General features: G+C 35.1%; 2 protein-coding genes across 4 annotated transcripts in view; one reads left to right on the top strand and one right to left on the bottom strand.

Annotated features, from left to right (window-relative positions):
* Positions 1-990: 990 nt before the first annotated feature.
* On the bottom strand, positions 991-4,516 carry LOC128223297 (uncharacterized). Its single transcript, XM_052932581.1, has 2 exons — positions 3,762-4,516; positions 991-1,052 (listed from the first exon to the last, which is right to left on the bottom strand). Exons 1-2 carry the CDS (start codon positions 4,498-4,500, stop codon positions 991-993), a joined length of 801 nt encoding a protein of 266 aa, XP_052788541.1. The 5' UTR covers positions 4,501-4,516.
* A 378-nt stretch (positions 4,517-4,894) lies between these two features.
* Positions 4,895-12,900, top strand: part of LOC128224106 (putative helicase MOV-10) — a 31,916-nt gene continuing 23,910 nt past the window's right edge. The window contains exons 1-5 of one of the 3 annotated variants that reach the window (XM_052933782.1): positions 4,895-5,018; positions 7,916-8,189; positions 8,471-8,664; positions 8,861-9,117; positions 9,591-9,770. In XM_052933782.1, the coding sequence (XP_052789742.1) occupies positions 7,923-8,189; positions 8,471-8,664; positions 8,861-9,117; positions 9,591-9,770 (898 nt within the window). In that variant the 5' untranslated portion in view covers positions 4,895-5,018; positions 7,916-7,922. Of the gene's footprint in view, positions 5,019-5,092; positions 5,171-7,915; positions 8,190-8,470; positions 8,665-8,860; positions 9,118-9,590; positions 9,771-12,900 lie in introns of those variants that run through there. The other 2 variants (XM_052933783.1, XM_052933781.1) reach the window with 2 other exon arrangements.

The following is a 12,900-nucleotide window of genomic DNA, read 5'->3' as shown; positions in this document are numbered from 1 at the left end:
ATTTTCAATTTAACGGATTACATAAGATTGAATTATGTCATTTAATGTTTATATAAAATGCCATAACTATTAATTTGTCAATATATTATATGCATTTCACACCCCCAATAAATTGTCCTATAACTAAACAAACGTCGTCACTCGATATGCATGTCTTAAGGTTCTGACTAATAATAAGCCGCGATAGTAATAGCTGATTACGTAAACGTACAAACGATTCTACTATATTAATATCCAATACAGAACAGAACAGAACAGAACAGAAATTGTATTTGACTTAAGCATGAAAAGCTCATCGTCACAACAATATGTATAGAAATAATGCATGGCATGTGACAATTATAACATAAGTTCTATTAATAAATCAATCAAGTTTGATATAAATATTGTGAGAGTCTGTATAACAATAACAAGAAAAATTGCTCTTACTTCTTCATTTTTTGACCAATTTCAATAAAACTTGAAATATTATCCTTTTATGAGGCACTGTCTAATGAGTATACAAAATAGAAAAAAAATATTCATTAAAATTAAAGAGTTATGAGTGGATTTCTCTTCTCGAAAACTGGATTTCAGCTCGATTTCCGATCTAATTTCAAAAAAAATCTCTAACTTTTTCATTTTTTCACCAATTTCAATAAAATTTGAAATATAAACTTTTATGAGGCACTTTCTAAAATCGATACAAAAAAAGAACAAAATATTAAATAAAATAAATGAGTTCTGAGTGGATTTCACTTCTCGAAATCTGGATTTCACCTCGATTTCCGATCAATTTTCGAAAAATTGCTCTAACTTCTTCATTTTTTGACCGATTTCAATAAAATTTGAAATAATAACCCTTTATGAGGCACTTTCTAACAGGTATACAAAAACGCAAAATTATTTATGAAAATTAATGAGTTATGAGTGGATTTCACTTGTCGAAATCTGGATTTCACCTCGATTTCCGATCTATTTTCGAAAAAAATGAAAAATTGCTCTAACTTCTTATCTATCTTTGAATACTGCCGAACCCCTCTTTCGAGTATTACTGGCAGGTGCGCGTCGGACTGTTAGTAAAGTGAAAGAAAGAAATAAAAGATAACATTGTGAGACATGGAATAGAAAAACAAAATCCAGTCATGGTTAAAACATGTTAGTCGTGAGAACATTTTTAAAAAGTAAAATATGATAGTACGTAAAACTAATATTGTAAGCTTGACACTGCCTGTTTGAACCTATCAAGTTCTGTTGCTGGCAGAGTTGCTACATTGACGGGCAGGCTATTCCAAAGAACTATGCTATGGGGGTAAAAGGACCACTTGTGATAATCGGATTGGACTTGGATTTGCTAAAAGCTATGGGGATGAACGTGCCGGCTAAGTCTGACAGGCTTCTGGATATAGGGTGGAAGGTTAATGGCCACGATGTTGTGTAAGATTTTGAAGAACATGATGAGCCGCATGTCATTTCTGCGATATTCGAGTGACCGCCAGCCAAGGCTGTTTTGCATCTCAGTAACACTTGCAAGAGGGGAATAGTTGTATTTAACCCAGCGGATGGCTCTTCGCTGGACCATTTCGATTTTATTTTTATTTGACTGTGTGTAGGGGCTCCAGACTGTTGATGCATATTCAACTTGCGGGCGAACTAGGGTTTTGTAAGCCATAGCTTTCACAGATTCATTTCTTGTGGTAATGTTACGCTTAAGAAAGCCCAAGGTCTTATTGGCTGTTGCTGTTATTCTTGTAATGTGGGAGTTGTATGAAATATCTGATGAAAGGTCTAAGCCGAGATATTTTGCACAGGGGACAGATTGGAGTGTTTGACCATGGAGTATGTAATTGTGCTTAATGACTTTTTTGTTTTTGGTGATGTGGAGTACTTGACATTTAGAGGGGTTGAACTCCATGTCCCAATCTCTCTCCCATTGTTCCATACATGCCAGATCTTCCTGAAGCATTTGAGAGTCAGACAGTGAATTTATTGTAAGATAAACTGCCGTATCATCGGCAAAAAGTCGTATTTGGGATTGTACTGTAAGGGGAAGTGTATTTATATAGATCAGAAAGCAGAGGGACCCAAGGACAGAGCCTTGGGGCACACCTGAAGTGACTGGTACTGCTCTAGATTGATCCCCTCTAGGACAACTGTTTGGTTTCTACCAATAAGAAAAGATCTAGTCCAATTAAGAATCTGGGATGAAACACCATGTTCCTGAAGTGTATATAGAAGTTTAAGATGGTTAACTTTATCGAAAGCTTTCGAAAAGTCTAGCAATATCAGATCTGTCTGTTTCCCTTTTGCCAGATTATTAACAAGAAAGTCTGTCAATTGAAGAAGCTGCGTTTCACAAGAACGCCGTTCTCGGAACCCATGCTGGAGGTCCTAAAGAATTTTGTTTTCTGTAAAGTGAGAAGATAGGGCAGACGCAACTATATGTTCGAGAGTTTTGCATAAGATACAGGTCAAAGAAATTGGGCGGTAATTTGCTGGGTCAGTGATGTCTCCTTTCTTAAAAAGAGGGCAAACAAATGCAGAAGTCCAATCAGATGGGATTTTTCCAGAAGACAAGGACTTTTGGAATAAGACTGACACAACATCAGCAATTTCATGGCTTAGCTCTTTTAAGACAACAGGTTTAAGGAGGTCAGGGCCAGAGGCCTTCCCAGTGTTAAGGTTTTTGAGAAGTTTTAGAACCCCATTTGTGTCAACAACTATGTCCTTCATGGGGGTGTACTTACAAAACTGCAGGGGGTTTAGGCGACGGAGGTTTTGAAGACATCATTTTTATAGAGACAATGGGGAAGCTGGAGAGAAAACAGATTGGAACTGTTTGTTGAGGATGTTAGCCTTGTCAGTGTTGTCTGTTTTCAAAGTGCCAGTTGTACTATCCATAAGTGGGGAAGATACTTGTGAGTCTTGCTTGGAGTTCTTTATTAGATTGTACAACTTTTTAGTAGAGAATTTGCTCTGAACTCCAGGTTCCAATTTTTCACAGTTTGAGATATCCAATATATTTTCAAGGTATCTGTCATATGACTGCTTAATTTGAATCTTTATAGTACATTTCAATTTCTTAAACTGTTTCCATATTTGGTGGTTTGTTTTATTTTGTTTGACTTTTTGATATAGTTTGTCCCGTTTACGCAATAGCTTTCTAATGGATTTATTAATCCAGGGAAGTGATCTTTTAGGTCGTATATGCTTGATAGGGATATAGTTTGCTATCCCTGTAGATATTGCACTTTTGAACCTCTGCCAAAGCTCCTCAACAGATATTTGTTCATGATTATGAAGGATGTCAACTTTAACTGTAGAGAAATATTTCCTGAATTCAGGCCAGTTAGCTTTGCTGTAAACGCTACATACTCTAGGTTTTTGTTTAAGAGAAGTCGGACGTGCACTAATGCTAGCAGAAACAATATCATGATCTGAGATTCCAGATATAATGTTTACTGATTGTACTAAGGTCGGATTGGAGAGTAGTAAGAGATCTAGGATATTTCCTTCTCGTGTGTACTCATTAACCATTTGTGTTAGATTAAAGTCACTTAAAATGTCAAGGAACTTGTCATATACAGCATGGTTGTAACCTGCTTGTAAAATTGGGTTATTTTCTGTGTCCCAAGATAGTTTTGGCAAGTTGAAGTCTCCAAGTATGATCTTCTGACCTTTAAGTTTTTGAGCAAGCAATAAGGATTTTTCCAATTCATAAATACTATCAATATCAAGTTCATGTGGCTTGTAGAAGCTAGATATATAAATTGGTTTGCTACCTGTGATTTCAAGTTTGATCCAGAGGATTTCACAGTTTGTATTCAGATTTGGTTGAACTGATGGAATTAAGTTGTTTTTTACAAGGATAAAGACCCCACCTCCCTTGCCTGATTTTCTATCCCGTCTGAATACTGTATACCCAAGACTTTCAGGAAAAATTTCAGAGGAATAATGGTCAGCAGTAAGCCATGACTCAGTACCGGCCACAATATCTGGGTTTTGGTCTGAAAGAAGGTTATGGAATTCATGTTTCTTCTTAACAATTGACTGGCAATTTACCAATAGAAATTTTAGTTTAGAAGCAAATCTTTTGATGTGTGGTTTTTGAGTTTCTGATTTTTGATTTAGAGGCGTATTTTCATGAGACAGGGCTGAAAAGCTGTTTGTCGAAGAGATTGATAAGATACTGGATGTGATAGAGTGGTTTGAATTATCGCACACTGTGCATGTCCAAGCAAAAGAAGCATCAGTGTGGATTAAGTCCTGGTACCATGAGTGTTCTAGGTTTTGGCACTGGATGTGAAACCATAGTCCACACTTGTCACATTCTACAGCTGGGTCAGAGTCCAGAACCTCTGCACCACAGGTACCACAGGGGAAATCAGGGCCAGGGTTCGATTCAATATCGCTGGCAAGAGAAAGGAGCAGAATTGTGAGGTATAGCAAAGATTTGTCCTTATGTGGTTTAATAGGTTGCATGTAGAATTTAAATCTAGTTTTTAGGCCAACAACTACCATGCCACTTGCAAATGAATTATCTGGGTTATAGCGGTCTTTGACTGAATATATTCTCGGAAGCAATTTGACAGCAGATACATCTTTTACTTGTGTGAGAACTGCGACAACTGCATTTTCATTCATACCAATTCTTCATTTTTTAACCAATTTCAATAAATTTTGAAATATAAACCCTTCATGGGGCACTTTTCAATATGTTTACAATAAAAAGTAATTATTAATTAAAATAAATGAGTTCTGAGTGTATTTCACTTTGAGTGGATCCACTGGATTCCTGTATCACCCCGCACCGTGTTATTGGTTGTTTAAAAGGAGGCGGTCCGGAAATCGTTCGGAAGGCTTCGGACGATGTTTACAATGGAAAATGGACGAGGTGTTCCAAATGGGTCCGGTCCGGCCAACCGTTTAGATTCAACTTTCGTTTTCGATTTTCAGAAAATGAGTTATCAGACACATGCCATATTGTGAAATAGCTAGCTAATAACACGTTTTTTTTCTGTCTGCGTAAAAGCGACCAGGTAATTTTGTTTACTTAATATTCATTTTACTGTAAAACTGTCACTGCTCAGTGGGTTGAGGCAAGTTGAGCGTGTCATGTTCTGTCAAAGGGGAAAGTTTTTATGTATTTCTAGTTCTGAATTTTGTGTCAGGATATTTAAAGTGACTCAAGGTTTGTAAAATGCACTTTTTTAATTACAAAATAAAGTATGGTTAATCATAAGGAATGTTGAAACAAAAATACCAAAAGCTGGAACCCTTCAGCAAATGTTAATTTTTTTGAAAGTCCAGCAGTGCGGTCAGTCAGGCGAGCGTTTACAAAACGCTCGCAAACGTTTTGTTTTGTACCCCTGTTGCAAAGCAGCGCATACACGTTAAGCGGGAAACCAAACAGCAAACATTCGCCGCAAACACCTTTACTGAACGCGCTGCTGATGGCCGTTTGGAGCTGTTTTCTTTTTTTCTTTCCAGACCAGTCTTATAACCAACTGTAAAATAATGATAAAATAAGTGTTATTTCCCATTATCGGGAAAACTAATTTTTGGTCCAAAAACATTAGCGAGTCACTTTAAAGCACCTTTGTCAAACATTTGAGGCCCTTAAAATCATAAAATACCTATGAAACCAAATTATTAACCAAACGTATCATGCATATTTTTAACAATCAAAATACCTTGCTATTAAAGCGAAAAAAAATAACAATTTATGAATATGAAAATGCAGGATTGAAATGATCAGGAATCTGTCTATAAAAAGCAAAGTAACTTTTAGATAATAAGTTATAGAAATTAATGTAAACATTGAGAAATAACCTTTGTTAAAATATCTGTACTAATAAAGAATGAATAATTCAGATCAAAGTCCATGTCACTATTTCAAGACATTTGTTGTTTATAATTACAACAATTATAGTAACATGAATCTTCTTTAACAGACATGTTTTATACAACTGTTGATATACCTTGTGTCAAATATGTCAATTAAATTGATTACTAAAAAATGCAGATACAGTAGAACACCCCTATTTCGAACACCGATAAACTGAATTAATCGGTATTTCGAACTTTTTTTTCGGTCCCGATTTTTTTCCTTCTTTATTCAATGTAAAAAATAATGTTTAAACCGAACTTCACTATTTGGAATAAATCGATTTTTCGAACTAAATATTCGGTCCCAAATACCTTTTTCACGTGTATTTTTCAATCTTTATTTCGAATTCGAAACTGTGTACAAAAAATAGTCGATGTAATTTTCGAATCCGCTAGCAGACGACCCATGCTCCTCGCTTTGTTGAGTTTTCACGCTGACATCGGCGTGACAGACCAATTAACGTTATAATAAGGTGCAATTATCGTGGTTTAAGGAATTAAGGTTAATTGGCCCGTGTATGGAGCAAACAACGGTATCGAATACAAAGAGTGATTAATGTTGAGTGATATTATTTGTATATATATTGTATATAACAGATGTTTTTTTCGGTAAAATCATCATTCGAAATGTCTGTCACAACAACACCGATCGATGCTTTATTCACTCGACCCACTGCCGAGCAATCTGGAGAAGGGCCCGTTAATAAACCCGGGTGGATATCCGGATCGGCAGTTAAGGGGAAAGGAGTAAAGCTATTAGTATTATAATATTATTATCTGTGTAAATAAAATAATAAAAAAATGTTTGGAATGTTATAAAACATCGCTTTACATAGTGTAAAATACAATGGTATAATGCAGCCATTTGAAATTTCACGACACAAATATTTTGTGACGCCGGTAGAGTAGAATTCGGATGCGCCGGATTTCGGAGACTATCGTTGGTGGAACTTCAGATTATTTCTCTCAATGTTTATTTTTGAATAATTGTTATTTCGAAGTATTTAGCTGGGTCCCAACGACTTCGAAATAGCAGTGTTCTACTGTATAATCAGTGACATTTATAAATCTGATCATATAATGAACAAAATCAAAGTCAAATATATTTAAACATAATTATAATACATGAAAATGTAAACTGATGTGGATGTTATACGTTCCATTTTTAAATATGGCCTCTAGCAAATAAAGGGTGACATTTTGTCAAAAAAATAATTGCCTTTATATTTATTTTTTCTAGTTTCAAATTAGGGAAAAACCATCAAAGTTGATAAAAAAATGTTTATTTTTGGAAAACAAAGAAACCGCTTTTGAAAAAAACAACCATTGATGCAGCCAACTAGCACAAAAAACCTAAAAGCACATGGTAAACTTACATTGAAATTGACACAAAGTGAGTTCTTATTGATACCAAATAAATTCATTCTAAGGTTCATAAGATATAAATGAGAATATTTATGCGTTTGACATGTGCCAAAATCACTTTCCGAAAAAATAATTTAATATTTGAAAAAAATAAAAAGAAGAAACTCAATTATGACAAAAATATATATAATTAAATATAATTCTGTTAAATTATTAACAGAAACCAAACAATCATATTCTAGGTATTTGCCAGAGAAACGTCAGATGGCGCATGAAAGCAATATTTGTGAAACCATATTTTGCAGTCGTCGCATTGAACCATATTCATGATATTGTCAAAACTCAAAACACTCCGGAAGGTTACAAATGCAATAATTTATTATACTGATCGATTTAATGTTTTTCTTTCTTCAAAGACTTTTAAATAGTCAATTTACTTGTCAATGGGAATTTGGTAATGCATTCCTTTTGAAGCATTGGACTAGATGAGATCGTTACCTGTTGGTATCAGATATCTGGACATAAATGACGATTTTGTTTGGTATAATTTTTGTTATTCACACAAAACTTTTAAATGATACCAAAATAATATTGGGTCACCAGGCATCCATTAGTCACATATGTGTGGGACTGATACCGACCTATCGACCTACCGAAATATTGTCTAATGACAAATATAAAGTTTCAGGATGCCATCTGGGAGAAGGCGCCCACCTTTCAACTCAGTTGTCAAGGAATCTGAGGCATTCCTGAGCTATTTGAGGAACAAGGAGTGCCCGGATATTTTCAAGCGCAATGAACTGCGAGCCTTGTACGATGGAGAATTTGTCCAGTCTCGTCGATCAGCCTCCAGGGACTATGTGAAGGTTGCATTCAGAGCAATTCTACTGGATTTGAAACACACTAAACGCATTCATGAATTGGGAGACTATTTTTCATTCGCCAAAGACATTCAGGTAGGTATTTTGCAGTTGTTGTATTCAATTATGTCTTTCACAGAAAACCAAACTTCATTCAAATTTCTTTCTTTTTTTTAAAAAAACCCTCATTGTTTTCTTTTATAGCTGTTATGTTTTTGGAAGAAAAAAAGTTGAGGTACTGTGATAGCCTGTGTTTTGTATCCTTATAAAATATGTTTTTATATATTCAGTCTTATGTAAAAAATTTAAAAATATGGACAGGCTTGCTTATGAAAATCTGAATGATAATGTCAGAATTTACTGCTTCCTTATACCAGATGCTGTATGAGAAGCTGTCAGAATCCTCAGAGTTTCAGTCCCAACTTGAAGAATGGAAGAAAATAGCTGAAGAGAAACCTTACTTCTGTGAAACCTGTGGGATTGATTGTGTCTCAGAGAAAAACCTAGAGTCGCATATAAATGGCAATCGACATAGGTTTCACAAACTGCACATTGAAATATACCAGAAAAGGTGAAGTAAAATGTGGCCTTTAATTACTTTCTAATGTAAATATGGAAACTTCTATCTGCTCTTTTGTCAGCAGTCTTATATCACTGTTTTTGAGACATTTACGCAAAATATGGCTCATTCCAAGACAAAAAAAGAGTTCAAAACAATCAATCTGTGGGAGTGCAGCTTTAAAATGATATTTTGTTTTGATAAACAGGGACAGCATGATCGCAATTCCAAAAGGAGTAACCTTGAACAGCGACCCTGCCGTTGTCTACCCTGGTTTGATGGAGAAACAGTGCCGCCCAGGCGCTAACCTGACAATGACTTTAACCATAGCAAATAACAGTGCGGATCATATTATTGTATTTCAACGCTTTGTGGTTCTGTGGGATACTGGCATGTTCAAAGTGTATGAGCTCGGAGCGGATAAAAACAGGAAACCAGTGAAGCAAAATCGACATCTGCAGTTTGGTAATTATGCTATCATTTATATAAGAATGTGTTGTTAAACCAATATTTTAGTTCATGATAGTTTATCATAAACAATCTCACAAATGAAATATTTTTAAGCGAGTACAATATGATATAAATTTTGCCAAAAAAAGCATACCTGTAATCAAACTGTTCATAACAAGAATTGAGGATTAAGCAAAATGCTAATTCTAATCTCTCTTCCAAAAATGAGTTTTTTCGACAAGTTTACTAATTTTCAAATATTTTCCTGTGTAAATTTCAACAAAGAAATCTTAGGTGTTTAAAACAGAATGCCTAAAATCAATAGTTCGAAGAAAGAAAAATTTTCCCTTAGCACATTTATATACAATTATGGTAAAATTTGGAATTGTGGTATACAATAACTAAATTTACTTATAGATATCATTATTAAGAGTTTAGAGAAGGTGCTTTTACGTGATACTTTTTTGCACTGTTTCACACAATTGCAGGTCAGAAGGTGGAGCTGGTGATTGTGTGCAGTGCCCCACTCGACTTTGGTAACCACTTTGTGCCCCTGTCCCTGTACTTCGTGAAGAAAGACAAGCAGACTAATGTCGTAATCAGTGAGGAAGAGGAGGGGGCATCCCAGCAGGATTTTGTCCTTAGATTTCTCTCCTTGCATGTGATAGGTAAGCCAGGGTTTTACCTCGTCTGTATTTCTCCCAGCAAGTTATAGGTAAGTCAGGGTTTTACCTCGTCTGTTTTTCAACCAGCATGTTATAGTAAAGTCAGGGTTTTACCTCGTCTGTATTTCTTCCTGTATGTTATAGGTAAGTCAGGGTTTTACCTCGTCTGTTTCAACCAGCATGTTATAGGTAAGTCAGGGTTTTACCTCGTCTGTATTTCAACCAGCATGTTATAGGTAAGTCAGGGTTTTACCTCGTCTGTATTTCTCCCTGTATGTTATAGGTAAGTCAGGGTTTTACCTGGTCTGTATTTCTCCCTGTATGTTATAGGTAAGTCAGGGTTTTACCTGGTCTGTATTTCTCCCTGTATGTTATAGGTAAGCCAGGGTTTTACCTGGTCTGTATTTCTCCCTGCATGTTATAGGTAAGTCAGGGTTTTACCTGGTCTGTATTTATCCCTGTATGTTATAGGTAATTCAGGGTTTTACCTGGTCTGTATTTATCCCTGTATGTTATAGGTAAGCCAGGGTTTTACCTGGTCTGTATTTATCCCTGTATGTTATAGGTAATTCAGGGTTTTACCTGGTCTGTATTTATCCCTGTATGTTATAGGTAATTCAGGGTTTTACCTAGTCTGTATTTCTCCCTGTATGTTATAGGTAAGTCAGGGTTTTACCTGGTCTGTATTTATCCCTGTATGTTATAGGTAATTCAGGGTTTTACCTGGTCTGTATTTATCCCTGTATGTTATAGGTAAGCCAGGGTTTTACCTCGTCTGTATTTCTCCCTGTATGTTATAGGTAATTCAGGGTTTTACCTAGTCTGTATTTCTCCCTGTATGTTATAGGTAAGTCAGGGTTTTACCTAGTCTGTATTTCTCCCTGTATGTTATAGGTAAGCCAGGGTTTTACCTCGTCTGTATTTATCCCTGTATGATATAGGTAAGTCAGGGTTTTACCTCTTCCGTATTTCTTTTTGAGGTATTGTCTTAGCCTTGGTGTTGCCGTCTTTGTAGTAACTGGCGTCATGATAACATTTAAATGTATTATCCTGATATCTTGACCTGATATCTTGCGCCTTGGCTGACTCATTGTCAACAGTAAATCATACGCAGGTAGTGTATATCTGATGAGTGGCAGTAGAGGGACCTTTAAACGCCCGCGAAAATTGAAAACAAAGTTGATAAAGCTGAAAATGTAGGTTGTATTTTAAACATAGTAATAACAATCTCCTAAAATTGACAGTTTTTGTACATTTTGCACTTAGTTAATGATCGATCTAAGAACATACTTGAAATTTGCACAATCATTTGCAATCAAGTACCGGTATTTATTTATCAAGCACCAAGTGAGCCTTAAAACTTGCCAAGCAGTGTGGTAGTTTGTCATACTATGAATCAATTGACAAGGATATTAATTAAGTTAATTGCTAATTTCCATTTTATTGAATTACTAAAATCTTTTATCACTATTTCTTCCCTACTTGATTACAATGCATGAGCACAATAAAGTTTGTTTGCACCAAAAATTAAATGTTGGCACCACAACAACAGAAAACAGCCTGGTGATCCGAGTTAGCAAATAAAAAGCTGCAAATATGTAATTGCTAAAACCTACAGAATGATGAATAATACTTTTCATAAAATTCCAGATATTTACGTTGTCAACATTCAGCTCAAGCAGGTAGTGCAAGTTCTAGGTGATCAGATTGGATTTTTTTAGAACTTCTAGATTTAACACAACACAAAGTCAATTCTTTGTGGAACTATATACCTGGACTCATTAAAGGGACTAGACACCAGATGGTACCAAAATTGGCAATAACAGTATTTCCTCAAAACAAGACTAGAATTGTCAATACAGCTAGTTTCAGACAATAAGAGAATAGAATAAATATTATTAATTTCTTCCTTCCAAAATAGTAATATTTCTTTGCCTTTGATAATTACTACAAATTAATTGATCACTTGTTGTAAAAGTTTCCTTTTGGCATTTTACCCTTGTGGAGTTGTTTCTTTACATTCAGTTTCACTCACATACTGTGGTTTCACTTTCTTTGTCATTATTGCCTGATGTAAAATTTCTAAAAAAAAAAAAAAAAAATATTTTTTATAAATTCCGGGGGATTTTTATCTCCCACCGGGAGACCGGGGGATGAATCGAAATTCCGGGGGATTTTTCCCCCCGCCGGGGATATGGTATGAGGCCTTTTACACATCACTTTACATGAATTTAATAGCATATTTTTTGGCTGTCTCAGCTGAGTATACCCATTTAAAAATATTGCATAATGGTTTCCCAGTTTATAGTATGTATATTTAGCATGTGAAAGTCAAGTGAATAGCACTGAAACATATACTAACGCTATTTTTAAATTTACTGGTATTTGGGTGGTAGACAAACCCAGTAAATTTTGAATTGAAAAAATACGTAAAAACTGTGAAAGATACGTTGTGTTGTTAACAGGGTATACATCAGTAGGTAAGATTCAATGTATTGTACACAACGTTATACATTTTATGTAAGTTTTTGGCAATTTTCTTTTTTTCTTGCAATTGTATCATCTGGTGTCTAGTCCCTTTAATTTTAATTGTATAATTTTTGAAAAAGAAATATAAGAGATCATAATAACCATTTTCATCCATTTGCAACTCATTGGCTGTACAATATATGGAAGATGTGTTGAAGCATTTTACACTCATTACAATTTTTTTTTGCTCAAACATTTGCAAACAGTGTATTCCATATCAGACCATTGGTTACTTTCCATCTTTGTACTCCTAGGCTGGATAACTTTATGTAAACATAGAGGTTACATTAATCAAATCAATTTTTCTGAAAGGAAAAATAACATTTACTTTTTTTCTTGTGTTGTTTAATGTTCTGTACAAAAATAGACCTTTTGTATTGGGGGGTCAAGAACCACTAGAAATTAGTGTTATTTTGCATGCAAATTTATCCATTTACCATAGAATATCTAGGACATTTATTTCACATGAATTCGCGAAAACTGCTCATTACATTTTCAACAACCCACCATTTCTGTGGTGTTCTAGCCATTAAGTTGCATCTGGGTGTACTGTGTCAGGAAAATCCCTGTTGATGTAATCTTTGTTCATTTAAGCTTCTATATA

Source organism: Mya arenaria, chromosome 17 (genome assembly GCF_026914265.1).
Source record: "Mya arenaria isolate MELC-2E11 chromosome 17, ASM2691426v1".
NCBI lineage: Eukaryota > Metazoa > Mollusca > Bivalvia > Myida > Myidae > Mya > Mya arenaria.
The sequence above is the reverse complement of the archived record's forward strand: the minus strand, read 5'-3'. Positions and strand labels throughout refer to the sequence as shown.

Coding starts and splice junctions, on each gene's coding strand:
- LOC128223297 (XM_052932581.1), bottom strand. CDS start 4,500: ATGGTAGTTGTTGGCCTAAAAACTAGATTTAAATTCTACATGCAACCT. Junction 1,053..3,761: donor GATCAAACTTGAAATCACAG/GTAGCAAACCAA, acceptor CTTTACTAACAG/TCCGACGCGCACCTGCCAGT.